Source organism: Atractosteus spatula, chromosome 1 (assembly GCF_055471065.1).
Source record: "Atractosteus spatula isolate fAtrSpa1 chromosome 1, fAtrSpa1.hap1, whole genome shotgun sequence".
NCBI classification, from domain to species: Eukaryota; Metazoa; Chordata; class Actinopteri; order Semionotiformes; family Lepisosteidae; genus Atractosteus; species Atractosteus spatula.
Window position 1 is genome coordinate 10,224,979 of NC_142706.1, and position 15,985 is coordinate 10,240,963.

Consider the following 15,985-nt stretch of genomic DNA (forward strand, 5'->3'; position numbering starts at 1 on the left):
AGCTACTGTACATACATGAAGCATTGCAAGAATCATGTAACACTGTCTGTCTCACTATGTAGAAAACAAGCACTGCACATTTTGTAGCATTGTTTGAGAAGTACTGAAAAAAGTCTAAATGTTTTTCACAGTTTCACTGCATGTTGTGCTGTTAGTCTTATAAACTAGTAATATAGAACTATTATTATGTTGTTACACATGATGTAACTACATTTCTAGTATATCCATTTATGTATATATATAATGTAATTGGTAATGTCAAATTCCAGGGTTAAAACAATTGTAATAGTACAGGGATCATTTGCACACTGAACTTGTTACAGACAGTGACATCACCCCCTTGGATCCTGTATAGTGCTGAATTCAACCATAGCAGGAGTCCTGATCTTTTAGCATAGCAGAGTTCAGTGCCATCTGGAAAGTGGCTCTGGTGCTGGAGTTGCCTGTGAGCAGCCGTGATCAGATCCCAGCAGGGACAGTGCTCTTGTCACACGTACAGTACTTTGAAAATGCATTATTGCGTAATAAAATGAACGTGTGAAAAAGTGTCTTTTTTAGTAGATGCTAGAAGAAAATTGAGCCTAGAACTCTGAGTTAAAAAGAAAATCGATATCACATACTGGAGAGGAAAATTATATTCTGGGGGGCTTTCCAATCCTGTGAGTTCTCAAAGAATTAACAACTTTAGTTGAAAAACTCTCAAACTGTTTCTTATTAGATGTACAGAAGATAATGAAAGAGCCTGATAGAAAGATCAAAGGTAAAATAAGAAATATATACAGATTTTAGGTCAAAGCTTTCAAATAAATGAATTTTCTCCCACGCAATAAAGTAGTTATCCCGTTGATCTAACATGGACTTCTGAAATTATGAAATTTGAATTTATATTTGAAAATTTCCAATTGAACTGGAAACCTATGCATACATTTACCATCATATGAACTGAGGTTCAGTGGCCTAGGAATGTAGGAATCATGTTGAATTTAAGAATCAAATCCACTTCACGGTTGTTGTATAAAGTGTTCCCTTTGGATTTTTTTTTTTACTTTCAATTTAACAATACTAATCTTATCAAACGATTTCAGTGTAATTCATTTGTACAGTATGTGTCCCTGCCACTGGCTGGGTACAAAAATGGCATGCGTGAACTGTAAAGCCATTACACCATTTGCATTCTTAGTTAAAACAAGAAGAGGATCACATGAACATTAATTATTATTTTAGATTAAGAGGTAATGTTTTGTTTTTTTTTAAAAAAAATAAACAAGACCATAACCAACATTCTAGTGAGTTACAGAAATAAAATATATATAAAATAGAAAGCTGATTTCTTCTCCACTAACTTATTACCTGATCCACCACATCAAACATCCAGTTTTACTGTATATCTGTATTACTGGACATGTAGTCAAGTAATAATACAATATACTGTACTGTAGACAGAAGACCTATGTGATTCATTCTCCCGAAGTCCATAATTTAACTGATTTTAGAGATGTGGCTGGTTGCTAGACCAATAAGATCCATATCCATAAGACATCATTAATAAAAGGGAAAAATACGACACTCGGCTCATAACTGCAATATTTCTGCGTGGCTGTTATTACATGCAAATTTGCCCCGCACTGTCAAGAAGTGTTCACTTCTTTAGTTTTGGAGATTGGGATTAGCACCTCTGTCTGATGAACAGCACAATGTGAGCTCTCACACACATGAACATGGTGACTTAGATGCTACAAAAAGTGTGGAAACAGTCGTTTCATGACCTTTGATTGCAATAAAGCAGGAAAGCAAACATTTATTTGTATGGGATAAAGCTTTTTTTTTTTCCAGACCCATTGCACCACTGTTGGAAATTCAGAACTTCCCACATAGAAACAGAAAAAAAGATTAATCCAAAAATAATAAAAGATTAATAATTGACGTGTTTACTAAATGACACCTAAAGAAGGCTCCACAGCCGAAACGTTGTGTTCTCTTTCTTCTTTTTTTAAGCATGGAATAAACCTATTACTTGTTCCTTTGCAGCCTAGGCATGCTGACGCAGCTACCCACCTGTGTTTACTAAATTATCTTATTGTTTGAATTAAATGCCACGAAACAAATTTATTCCAAGATGCCCGACTAAATAATGAAAAGGGAATACTTGTCATCATAAAATGCATTACTTGAAACAGAAATAACTTTTTTTTCTGAGTAGCCAGCAAGTACTGTATATCACAAAATTCTAGAGACATTAATTATATAGAGGTTGTGAATAATATTCCGGCACAATATTAAAAGTATGTTTAAGCACTTAGGAAAAATACTATTTTTTTTAGAATGTATCATATGATTCTAGCAACTCAGTTTGGAAAAAGAAATTCAATCTACACTCTGTTTTTTTTAATATTTCATAAGTGAAGAAACCCACAGAAAATTAAAGTTGACTAGAAAATACATTCATATTGAGAGAATTATGGAACAATATTTTGTGCCTTTAAAGTTGATATACAGTATGGTATTTTACTTACTTGTCTTTTTGGAAATGTGCTCGTGGACAAAATGGTATTGAACTCTTCTTGATGGAAGTGGTTTTGGAATAATAATAAAGATTTTTTTAACAACTTTAAATGTCTAAAATTAGGCCAGCCTAAAATAATGTTTATGATCCATAAAACCACTCTTCTTTTGTCTTTGAAATTCTATTAAACCAAATTTGGAATTAAATAACATGTGAAATGTAATTTTATAGGAATACATCTTAAATTCAGTAACTTATTAGCTGTGCTAAGATAAACCCTCATTTCTATAGAGTTGAAGGACTCTTTAACCCTAGCACACTTTCACAAAAATAACAACATATTAAAATGGCCTGTAGCATATTTTGTTACTTATAGACTACAAAATAAGACCAGTTTTGTTAGCTCATTCACTAAACATGGCTCCAATAAAGTGGGGATTCATGTAAATAAATATAACAATTATACCTTTTTCTGATGATATGCCTTCCATTCTAAGCCCAGAGTGTAAAAACAATATTGAACAACTACTATGTCATAAAATACCTGTTTTTTAAACATCAATAAACTCACCACAATTTTCCCTGTAACAGTGAGTCAGTAGAAGGGCTAATTCATATCTCTGAAAGAAAACAAACTCCTCAAACCCCCTGATCAATGATGACGTTGATTGTTATCAAATCCCTTGAGATCTCGCACCTCTTTTTTGTGGGCCTTCACGTCTATGCCCCCCATCGTACCCATTTGTATTAGAAAAACATTGTCCTATTGTGGAACCTCTTGGTACGGAAGTTATTTAGTAAAAACATGGTTACAGCAGTCATGTCCACCACACACACACATACAAACAGGACAACCCTGATAAATAGTTGAATGCAGACGTTACAGTAATTTCACACACATAGAGTGCCTCACCTCATTCCCAGGTTTACTAGAGTGCAGTGAAGAGGAGGGAAAAGGAACCACACCACACACAGGATGAGACGGACAAAGCTGACCGAAAGAAAGTGGTTGCAAAGCTTTAGGCGGAAAATACTGGGCTATATCGGAGCCTTCTGCAGTTCTAGCTTGTAAAAGATTACTGGTGCAACACAGAAGTTAGCTCACTTATGCAGTTCTGAATGTTCACGGGACTGTTTCGAGCCATGGTCAGTTCTGATGGCAACAGCATTCATTCGCTTTCTTCCCCCAGAACTTGCAGTTTAGTGATAGTTATTTTTGTTGTTGTTAAAATCACCTACAAGTCACCCTTCCCCTCCCAATTATAGACATACAAAGACAAAACACTCCAGCAGCGATCACATGGTATAAGTGCTTTGTAATGGGCCTGTACACGCAGCTGATTAATATAGTGATATCAGGTATTACTTTGTTAAACGATACCCTAGGAAAAATAGATGTTGTGATCAGTGATTTTTGTGTTTGTGTGCAGTTATGATAGGCAGTGTAACAAACCATCCAAGTCCAAGCACTTAACCTACAGTATATATACAAATGTTCAAAAGCGTCCTTCCCTTCTGAAGAGGTCTGTGGATGAAGCAGACATTGTAGTTTGCCCTCCCAATGGCAAGTCATTCTCTAACACAGCAGCGAAAAAAGCAACAACAAAAAAAAGATCTAATTCTTTTTTTTTACGTAACTCAACATCACAGGATGCTATCTTTGGTCACAAAATTAGAAAACGGGAAAGAAAATCGAGGAAAATTGGGAAAAAACAAAACAAAACGAAACAAAAACTGCTCTGTTCCAATTCACCGCTGAAAAGAATCCAGCGTCTTTAGGTAAAGCGTAGGTGCGCGAGAACAAACCGGGTGCGTCAAGCAGGATGGGCGCGAGGGGCTGAAATGGGAACCGGGGGCGGCTGCTGGCTGTGTCACTCGGCCTCGTCGGTGCAGAAGCGGCTGAGGAGCTGGTGCAGGTCGTGCTGGAGGTCATCGCGCCGCAGCGCCGCGGGAGTGTCTTCGAGCTGCTCCACGTGCACACGCTTCCCCTCCGCGTCCCTTACCACAGTCCTCTTCTGACAGCAGGCTTTATGCATCGTTGACCTTAAGAGAGGAGCCGGCAGAGAAGACAACCGTGAAAAACACGACGCGGGAGCTGGGAGCTACAGGGCTTCGACAGTTCATTCGCAACCCCCCCCCCCGCCTCCCCCAGGCACAGAGTGAACCAGCTAAAGGAACCACCACTCTGTGGTGATGGGGACACAGGCCAAGCGTGAGTCCACAGGGCACAGCGCAGGAGAAACTGTTACCCACATGGGGAGCCTGGCATGAAGACAAATCAGCTAGGAATAATAATAATACACATTTGAGCTCAGATCAATTACCCCCATTACCATCAGATCTTCAACCATGTGATGAACGTGATCTTCTGGGATTTACTGTGCTAGCTCGCTGGTGGAGCTAAACATCTTCATTAAGATAGCAAACCATGTTTTTTTTACTTAGCATAACAGTATTTAGTAAACCCCTAGTTAATGGGGCAAAAACCACACTTTCAGCTTTCACTTCGGCACCACCTCCGTGAGTAAATATCTGAAGCCAGCTACACCAGACCCCTCCAAATCTGTCCCTAAACTGACCATAATCTGAAGAATGACAACTCCTCTGTTGCATACAGATTTGTGTCCGTTTCTAAAAACTAAGAGTACCATAATTCAACACATATAGTCTTCTGATATTCAACCGTTGCATAACAACTGAAGGACAGCAGTGACCTGTTACAAGGCAGGTTCCCTTGCCTTTACAAGACGTTTCAAGATGTCTGGAGAAAGGCTCCTTTGCATATTTGTGAATTATGAAATAACAAAATCCAGTAATTATATCTTATGACCTGCTGTTTATAAGCAATTCAATGTACAGTTTTAAAGAAACAAGATAAATAGTACTTTATAACTATAAACCAACAATACAGTACAGGTACAGTATGTACAGTAGAACAGTGCTTGCAATGTTCTGTCAACATCACACTATTGTATATTGTGTTAAAATGCACAGTTCTTATCAAACATTTCTATGAAAACAAAATCATGTATTTGAGGTGAAAATTATGAAGTTCTGTGCTTAGTGATAGCAGTCATATTGATCTATGAACCTTACGGTGACTAGAGATAGATAGCAGAAACTTAATTCTATTTCTCATCCAAAGGATAGAGCATAAGGAACTGTGTGCTCAGGGCAACACAGTTTTAATGACAGAGCTGGGAGCTGAATCAAAACACTCATGGTAACAGGCTCTTTGCTTTAACCTCTCCAGCAGCTAGCATTTTGATGCTGTTTTTTATTGTGTGAGGTTGGTCTCTTGTTTTCTTACTGCGAAAAAGAATGGAGACAGAAGAGATTAAGAGACGTCACAAGGACATCACTCCTTATTATGTGCTTAACAAGCCACCCCATTCCAGTGCTTAACAAGCCACTGGAAACTCTAATTCACAGTGGCCAGGGTATCACAAAGTCTGAAGGCCAGTTTGAGCATCCAGGCTTTGTGACTGATTCTGCAAATTAGGCGAAGGAGTTTAACTCACTGAAACACCTGGTAACCCAAGACCTGGATTCCTAAATCCCTTTTTAAACCTTTTAACATTTCATTGTCTTTAATAAAGTACACAATATGAAATTCACATATTACATATTGGATATTGATTCATACACTGTCATATCATGTGATTCACATCTATATTTTAATTTTTTCTTAAGAGTTTAAAATTTGTGTAAAATATTTCTTGAAACCTTTGCTTTGGTTTTTAAATGTAATTAAATCTAGTTATCTAACTTCTACAATAACATTTGAGAACCGTTTGTTGGGAAACCAAAACAGAAGATGAAATGTATAAATACGGGGTGAAAATGTCATTAGTAAAAAAGAACACTTATAGCTGACGCAATTATTAGTCTGTCTGAAGACTTTTCTAAATGTCAGAAATGAGGTGAAATCCATCCTGCAGGAATTTGATATTCTACCAAATGGAAGGCATTATACTTTAAAACTTAGTGAGTGTGACAGAAATCACTGATATTCTAAAGGTTAGAAGACATTTTAAGATAATGTTATTATTATAAATAATGGACTACTGGGTCATTAACTGACTGTGGGTAAAGCACCACATCTGTATTTATACTGTAGTTTGGACTAAAATAGAAGCAGGTAAGAGCAAAGGACAATCGTTTACTTCAAGACAATGATAATTGTTCCTAATTTTGACTAAATACACTGTATCACAATAACTCGTTAAAAAAACCATGCAAGCTTCTTGGTGTGGAAGAAATGTGCTGTTCCACTTCTCCTCTTAAATCTGTAAAGATAAATTCCTGAGTTTACTCATTTTTAAACTTCCAAATATGAAAGAACTTGGTATATGTTATGATTTGAGTTATGTCATCCAGATGTACATATAAATATGAAATCAGATTCAAATGATCCTTTTATAAAACCCAGGGTTGAGAAATTACAGCTGAAAAAGGAGGGAAGTGAAACAATACATACGCCATTACCCTCTCCTTGATTATGATTATTATGGGCAAAACTACTCATGAGAGAGTTTGTTAGAAGGAAAACTACAGTGCTTCTAAATCACGCAATTTGCTCCACGGGGATTCTCAGCCATTGTTAATCTCAGGGTTTTGGACAACAGCCGTTTCATGCCATTCCAAACCTTTTGATCACTGATCCATCCTCCTTCACAATCTCCTGCTCAACTAAATGTGGAAGGTGAATTTTTCCAAAGCCCCCTGCATAACTCAAGGCCTGAATATAACAAGAAAGGGAAAGGAGTTCATACACAGAAATATCACCTTTCATTGTGCCTCCACCCAGAAAGAAAAGACTACATTATACTGTTGTTTTTAATATAGAGCCTGTTTAATGTTGTCTACGCAGCGCAGACTGAAACCTGAAAAGGGCTGACCTGCTGGAAGTCATCTTCAGCCGTTGGAAGACCAGTAGCTAGTGAGGGGTCCCCAAGGTGCTTTTCCATCCTCTCTCCCTGGACAACTGTGGTCTTGATGACCTTGCTGACCTTTCGGCCATGAGTGGGCTCCACCTGGAACCCCGAAGAGCTGCCCTCTGCTGCAGGGTCAGAGAAGGTCACCTGGTGGACGACCAAGACAGTCACACAATGTACATTATGCGATATAAATAGGTTTGGCGATATAAATATTGCCAGCAGTCATATCACCCTGCAGCTCAGAACGACAACCCACTGAAGCTCAGCAGGTGTGAGCCTGGTCAGTACCTGGATGAGAGACCTCCTGGGAAAGCTGAGGTTGCTGCTGGAAGAGGTGTTAATGGGACCAGTAGGGGGCGCTCACCCCACAGTCAGTGTGGGTCCTAATGCCCCAGTATAGTGACATGGACGTTATACTGTAAAAAGGTGCTGAGGCCCTGACTCTCTGTAGTCATTAAAAATCCCAGGCTGTTTCTCTAAAAGAGTAGGGATGTTACCTGGCCAAATTTCCCATTGGCTTTACTAATCATGGCCTCCTAATAATCCCCATCTATTAACCGGCTTCATCACTCTGTTCTCCTCCCCAATGATAGTCGATGTGCTGAGTTTACTGGTGCACTATTGCTGCCGTCACATCATCCAGGTGGGTGGGAAAAGTGCTATATAAGTGTAAGGAATTAATTCTTCTTATTATTATTATTATGTAGTTGAATGTGGGGCAAAATAGATGTGTGAATAATTAGAGTGTATGTATGAAAATACATGTAGCCAAACTGCACATTTGTTTCTGCTTAGGCCCCAAAGGTGCTGCCTTGGAAAATATTAATTCAATTAACAAAATTCAGTTTATTATTAAGATGCCACCTCATGCATAACACCTCACTACTCCTGCTGTCCCTGTAGCCCCCTTTGTGCATTTAAGCCCACTTTCATTCACATTCACAGTGTTAAAAAAATCAAAAAGGAGTCTAATGTTAATGTGCAGTTAAATATTTATGATGTATGTGCAAAAATGGACTGTACCTACTCCTGTTACATAGGATTTTGAAGCATGATTAGTATACAATCTGAATAGGAATTTTAGTTGCATATACTGTCCATGCAACATACCAAGCTCTCGCTCTCACTTCTTCTAGCAAAAAGATTCTTTGAGGCTATCAATGGAACTGACAATCAAGATCAGAAGATAATTTACTGTAGGCAAACATACATCATTATGTCTTTTTTTTTCCGAGTAATATATTTGAGATAACAACAAAGTGGAAGATGTGCCTGTTGTAAACAAAAAAAAGAAGCTTGCAGTTATCTTCTTATCCTCTTTTAGAAGCTTACTGTACATACACCATCTGTCACACTAGTTCATTATATCAGATACGTAGATTTTGATGTGCGACCTTTTCTTTCTATTCATGCTTTGATTTAACAGTTTGCAGAAAATGTTAAAAGTTCAGTTCAGCACAAGTGCAATGAAATGCTTATTTGCATGTACAGTACTGTATGCTCTGATACAAAGACATGAAGGACACCCCAAAACATAAACACAGAACAACTACAGCAACAGCAAGTTAAATAACACACAACTCAAAAACAAGCCAGACAAGCAGTGTGAGAAGAGAAACAAAAACATCGGTGTGAGTCAGTGGTAGGGATAGAGTTCAGCAATTTGACAGCTTGTCGGAAAGAAACGGTCTCAGAATCTTGCCTACTTGCCTTTGTGCTCCTACATGTATAATGCTTACCAGAGGGAAGGGGAGATTGAGAGAAAAACGAGAATCCAGCATGATTGTTATCCTTAGCAATACTTCCAGCCTTTCTGTAAAAATGTCTACAATAAAGGCGAGCTGTACTCACCTTTAATAATGGACTGGGTTGACCTGGTCACCCCCTATAATGCCTTTTGAGCCGAAAACAAGCTGCTGCCAAGCCACACTGTAATAGATGACTAGCAGACTAGAAATGGCAGACTGGAGATCCACTGACCTCTGTCTGGTCACTTTCACTCTTCAGCACTGTTCTCTTCAGCACCTTGGAGTAGCCATCACCTTCCTCAGCAATCACTGGGTCCTGCTGCAGTCCCTGCACTACCACCTCCTCTTTCTCTGTGCCATCCGGGGACACGAACTTCCGAATTATTTTCCTGGTGATCTGTAGGGGAAAAACAAAAAGGAAACAAAGGACATGGTCAAATTCTGTCCTCTTGCACTGTAAGAGTTTTTTGAACAATTGATGACAGAAATGGATATCCAAAGAGCATATGAAATAGTGTATACAGATTCTGAAAGTGTAGTTCAGATTTTTGATAAAGTTTCTCGTAGAATATTGATGCTCAAGTTACAGAGGGCAGTCATTCTGAAAATTACATGTGTTTAGATTGAGACAGAGAATACAGATACAGAGTGAATACTCAAGTTGGGGTCATTTACTGTAAATAGTGAAGTACCACAGGGATCTGTAGTAGCACCACTGCTCTTCCTATTTGTAATTTTATAATCTAGATTTTGGTATACAGTAGTTAGCTATATTTGCAGATTGTACTGAGAAAATCGGCAAACTCCATAGAAGCAGCAAATGAAATTCAAATGATGTAAACTATTCAAGGCAAACATCTGGCAGATGACAAGACAATTTGATGAAGCAATAAAAAAGGCAAACAAAAGGTGGGGATAACTAAAAGTGTAGAATTCAAATCAAAGGATGTTATGTTAAATCTGAATAATGCACTTGTAAGGCATCATTTAGAATATAGTGTATAATTTTGGCACCATGTTATAAATGGATAAGAAAGGGTTTTGCCCATATTTTATATTTTAAAAGAAAAATAAACATGGAGAAAACCTGATTCCTTGTCCCTTTACAGTGTGCATGCCTTCCATGGGATCAATAAAACTGGTTAAGAAAGTTAAGAAATTTAAGTTTTTATCACAGTCTCTTAAATAAAACATCTGCAGTTGCAAACCATTAATTGATAGACATCCATATTAAGCATAATGTACTATAATGCCCTGCAAAAATGGATTTTAACATGCCATTAACTTCATTATTGCCCCCATTATGTTCAAGGTGTTGAAACATGCAGTACATCTATTCTTCTCTTGGGTTGTGCGAATACAAATATGGTGAGTGGACTTTGTATGAAAATGATTTGGTCAGGTACAGTACCTTCTTCACAACGATGTGGCCGTGCTCATCTGTGTACTGCTCTTCTGTCACTGACTCGGGTGGAATGTCTGGCATCTCATCAGCCTAAATAACACGAAAAGTGAAAATGAAAAATTAGTGTGCAAAAAACTAATCACTGCATTTGTCCATAGCCCCATGCTAAAAAAAAAACAGATCTCTTAAAAAAGAAAACATATTCTATATTACTATTCACACTAAAATCCTTAAAAAGCTGAGATCTTTCCTTCTGGGTCATTTTTAAAGTCCCTGTATTCGGTACCTACAGATGACCAATAGGTTAAAGGACTTCACTGAATATTAGCTTACTCATATTAGGGACAACTGTTTTATGAGCAGGCGAAGTGTCTCTCATGATAGCAACAGGCTTCATGTATTGGACTGCATTTCTAATAATAATGACAAGAACATTGCATGAAAAATGTATGCCCAGCTTTTTGTGGGAATTCTGAGAGGGAATAAGACCTCTCGTCACCACCTGTGTTCATTTTCCAGCTTTTTTCGAGCACACTAAGATATTACCCTTTATTATCTTTCATCCACATCAAAAGGTTTTCAAGTATTTACCTCCACACCGCCAAAATGATGCAACATACAATTAAAAAATACCGGTTTGAAATTAAAGAGATTGTCACTATAACAGGATTAAGGCCGTCGGAGTACAAAGCAGTATAGTGCAAACTACTGTACTGCTTCATAAGCAAGCGTCGGAGGGGACAAGGGAAGTAGAGGGGGAGTCTCATGTTGGTCTATAAAGCAACACATGCCCATCGCACTACTAAGCAAACAGCCACATGTTCAGCATCACAGCATGGACTCTAGTGATGCCCAACACCCTTACAGTAACTCTTTCCAGGGCAAATGCACATGCTCTTCATTGCCACTCAGTACCTGAATTATAACTCTGCGCCGGACAACCCTGGTCGTTACCATCTCTTCTTCATCTGAACTATCCTCCAGCAAACCTAGTTCCTCTGCTATCTCCTGATTGATAGCAGAGAGGCATAGTGGGTTGGACATGGCTTACATGAAATTATTATTTTGTTAATATCAGGTCATTTTAGGCATAGAGCAGAATTAAACATTTTATCATTGTTTCTTTGTTAGTATTTTATTTCTGATTGTACTAAATTGTAAGGTTTTTGTGATTATTCATTGGTAAGGTTATTGTGCACTTTCATTTGGACATAATCTGATGTGTTATTAATCTCTGCTGCATCATGAAGGATGAAGTTTATTAAACACAAGAATCCCAAACCTGATTCGTACAAGAATAAAAAACACAATTTATTTTCTCCATGCTTATTTTTTAAACATGACTAAATTTTCTGATTATAAACTCAATTAAAGTTATATAGAAGTATATAATTTACTGTCAGTGAATGATTACAGATAAACATTTATATTGGCTTGTGAGAACTGAAATAAACTGTTACACAGTTAAAAAAATAAGAAAGCAGAAAACGAGAATTGTATCATTTCACCACAAAGCAAATCCATGGAAAGTACATACTGTTAACTAAGCGTGGGAAGCAAACCTTTACAAAGATAACTTTTTGCAGAAGATAAAAATATTATATCTAGTGTAATGTGAACATAAAGTTTGACACGTGAGGTTTAAAGAAAGCCATTCATGCAAATGTTACAGTTCTGCAAAGACACTGACAGAAAAATATATCCTAACTGAAATTTCTATTTAAAAAATGTACCATTACTTTTAAAGATTGGATGAAATACAACAGACTGTAAGATCATGCAGTTGACATATGAGTCTTTGAAGGGGAAGATCCTATCATTTCTCTAGGACTTTCAAAAATCTTTATTACCACACTCCACATCATAATCTACAGATTACCGAGCCATGTCTCTTGAGAATTGTGAAGATTAAACTCTGGACAATCTGATGTTTAGCTCCAAAGTCATCTAAAAACTGTCAGAGAATGGTCCTCTAAAAGTGCCCAATAGCTGTTGCTGTTTTAACAGTTTACATGCTTTTCAAAGATCCTGTATGTTTATATTTTATATTTTTTTATACAAGCTCATTACAGTACATTAGATATTTCTGTTATAAATGCATTTCACAATCTGAGCAAGGAAAAGATTTAATCACAGCAAAACTGCAATTATGTTACAAGGTATATTAAATAGAAAAACTATGGTTCTATTTTAGCATTAAAATACTTTTAATTTAAGCTGAATTAATACAAAAATAATATATCAATTTCTGCAAAACCTGTAAATAAATAGAACAACTTCTTAGCTCATGTGACTTAACTGTAGGTAAAAGCACTGCATATAGTATCAGTATCTATGGCATACATTAGGGGAGAAGGAAATAAGAATTGAAAAAAAGGATTTTAATGCAAACGTCCAAGTTCTTACATGTTACCCACTTCAAATGGTAAATCATTTTAATCTGTTAGTAACATTCATATGGGTCATGCCTGTGCAAAACAATTTTAAAATCCACATTGTTAGTAAACATTTGGAATGCCACAATGTTAATGGTCTGCATGTGAATCCCTTTTAATCAATTGCTACTGCATAGCCTCGTGTTCGCAGTATAACAAGCTGAATACAAGCTCAAGGCCATGCTCAAGTCCTTACCCTCTCTAGGGCATCATCATCAAGGTATTTGGTCACTTTTTCAGGATGCTCTTCAATAATAGTTAGGCCACTTGCTTTGGGGGATACTGCTGTGGGTGGTCTGGTCTGGACCTCCTCTGGCTCATGCACAATAGGGGTCACTTCATACTCTTCACTTCCTGGGGTCATCTTCCTAAAGGTCTCCTCTTTATACAAACTAGCAGGTACTGTGTATACTGGTTCAGCTTCAGGATGTACAAAGGTAGCCTCACTCTGGCATGTAAAAGGCTGCTTGGAATTGCAGGTAGCCTCAGCTACACTTTCTTGGCTTTCTTGGGGTGGTTGGGCATATTCACTGTAGCCTTTCCTGTACTGCACGCAAGGCTCAGTGTATTCAGGGTCAGCGATGTTGTATGTCTGAGAAACGTCTGTATAAATAGGAGTTGCATAACTGTCATCTGGGACTGACTCTATACATTCAGAGATATATAACTTACTCATATTAGGGACAACTGTTTTATGAGTAGATGAAGTGTCTCTCATGATAGCAACAGGCTTCATGTATTCAGGAATAATGTCTCTGTAATCACAGACAGGTTCTGCATAATCAGCAGGGAGTTCCTTAAAATCAATAGCTAGTTCTTTGCTGTCAGGCTCTGGTTCCATGAAGTCAAAGATAAGTTCCTTCAGCTCAGGGTAATCATGGACATCGGAGGTAACACGACTGCTCTCAGGGGTGACACTGAACCCTGATGCTTTTGCTCCACATTCAGAGGTAGTCTGGTTGGATTCAGGCAATATTTGACAGAATTCAGATGGAGATTTCCTGATTTCAGGTGGTATTTGACTGAATTCAGAGATGTTGTGTTTTATGTCTGGTTGCATTGACCAGTATTCAGTTATTGGTTTAGTTGATTCAGGTAATATCTGGTTGTAATTATGAGTGCTTAGCACAATGGATTCGGGTGTAACTTGATAGGAGTCAGTGTTAGGTATGTCTAACTCAAGTAATGTTTGACTGACATTACTGGCTGTTTCATTTAGTTTTGGTGATACTTGATAGCTTTCAGAGGATGTATTGTTTGGTACAGGTGATATTCCGTCCAATTCATATACTGTTGTTTGGAAATCGGGTGATATCTGATGTAATTCATATTGTGTTCTGTTAGATTCTGTTTCAGGTGATATTAGACTCAGTTTAAAAGATATTTTGTTCGAGTCAGGTGATCCCTGACTGTATTCAGGGGACGTTTTTATAATTTCTGGAGAAATGTCACTGTTTGTTTTGGTATGACTGGTAGAACCTCTATCACCTTCTGATATTGCAGTGCAAACTATATTAGGTTTGTGTGTTTCTTGTGAAATTAATTTTACATCAGGAAAATTTCTGTCGGATTCAAGTGAAATAACATCAAATCCAAATTTAGTTTTGTTGCTATCATGTGCTGAATCACTAATCTCACATGTATTTAGAAGTATAGGAGATATCTGTTTGAAGTCAGGGTATGTTTTGTTAAATTTGTGTGATATCTCACTGATTTCATTGGTGTTTTTGCTCACTCCTATGGATGTTTGTTGGTATTCAGGGGTAGGTGATGTAGGACTGAATTTAAAGGTACTTTTGAGTGATTCAGGCGATATCTGACTAAATTCGAGAGTAGATTTATTGACTTCAGATGACATTTGATTATATGTAGGGGCGATTCTGATTGATTCAGTTGACAACTGATTGCTCTCAGGAGAATCTTTGTTAAATTCAGTAGATTTGGGGCTGACGTCAGGGCTGCTTTTCAGGGACATTGTTTTAATTTCAGTGGAAGTATAGCTGAATTCTGGAGATACTGATTTGCATTCGTGGAAAGGCTGGATGCATTCAGGTGATACCCGATTGAATTCATCTGTAGGTCTGACAGATTCACTTGATAACTGATTGGGACTATGGATGGTCTTGATGAATACAGATGATATGGGACTCATTTCAGGGTTCATTTGTCTGCTGTCTGATGAGGACATCTTGAATTCGGAGGATGTTAGCCAGTACTCAGCTGTGTTCCCTGTGGCTTCAGCGGGGGCTCGTCTGTTTGCAAAGCTTTCGTCTGTGTATTCTGCGAGAGCTGGCATGGCCACTGAGGCCTGAGCTGCCAGCTCAGGAGTGAATGCTTGGTGCTCATGGACTGGAGGACTTACTTGTTCACCAGAGTCTCTCATGTAGTTTGCAAGTGTTGACTCTGTGCTTTCCTTTTCAAATGCCAGCTGGGTTGTGACTTCTGCTTCTTGGTCCACAGCACTGATAAAAAAAAAAATAATTTAAAATGCTTTCAGATGAAAACTTTTTAAATAATAAATTATACATTTCATGCTTTGTACAGCTTTGAAACCTGTATCAAAACTATAGGATCAATTATTACTATACTGTATATTACTATTGTGAGAGTCTCTTTCAGAGAGTCCTGCAAGTCTTTAACGAGGAGCACACTGACAACTCTATCATCCTAACTGTTTGTAAAACATACCACTATCACCATCTATTTCAAAGGTCCAATTTCAAATGGCTAAAGCTAAGCACCCAAGCTCACAGTGATGGAATTACTATCTGACTGTACACATACACAGAGAACACAAGGATACCTCAGTGGCTTATGCAAGTCCAGCAAAACCATGGAATTATTATTATTATTATTATTATTATTACATCTCAAACCCGAACCCATGTTTCATTGCTTTTTTGTTATTCACACAAAGAAAAGACATTGAATAAGAATGTGAATACCAATTATTT

General features: G+C 37.7%; 1 protein-coding gene across 3 annotated transcripts in view; it reads right to left on the reverse strand.

Annotated features, from left to right (window-relative positions):
* Positions 1-1,978: 1,978 nt before the first annotated feature.
* LOC148840581 (ankyrin-2-like) overlaps positions 1,979-15,985 on the reverse strand; it is an 87,358-nt gene continuing 73,351 nt past the window's right edge. For all 3 annotated transcript variants that reach the window (XM_088939441.1, XM_088939360.1, XM_088939520.1), the window contains 7 exons: positions 13,228-15,493; positions 11,512-11,604; positions 10,603-10,686; positions 9,424-9,588; positions 7,405-7,587; positions 7,153-7,244; positions 1,979-4,546 (listed from right to left, as the gene is read on the reverse strand). In XM_088939441.1, coding sequence (XP_088795567.1) covers positions 4,375-4,546; positions 7,153-7,244; positions 7,405-7,587; positions 9,424-9,588; positions 10,603-10,686; positions 11,512-11,604; positions 13,228-15,493 — 3,055 coding nt within the window. In that variant the 3' untranslated portion in view covers positions 1,979-4,374. The remainder of the gene's footprint in view (positions 4,547-7,152; positions 7,245-7,404; positions 7,588-9,423; positions 9,589-10,602; positions 10,687-11,511; positions 11,605-13,227; positions 15,494-15,985) is intronic.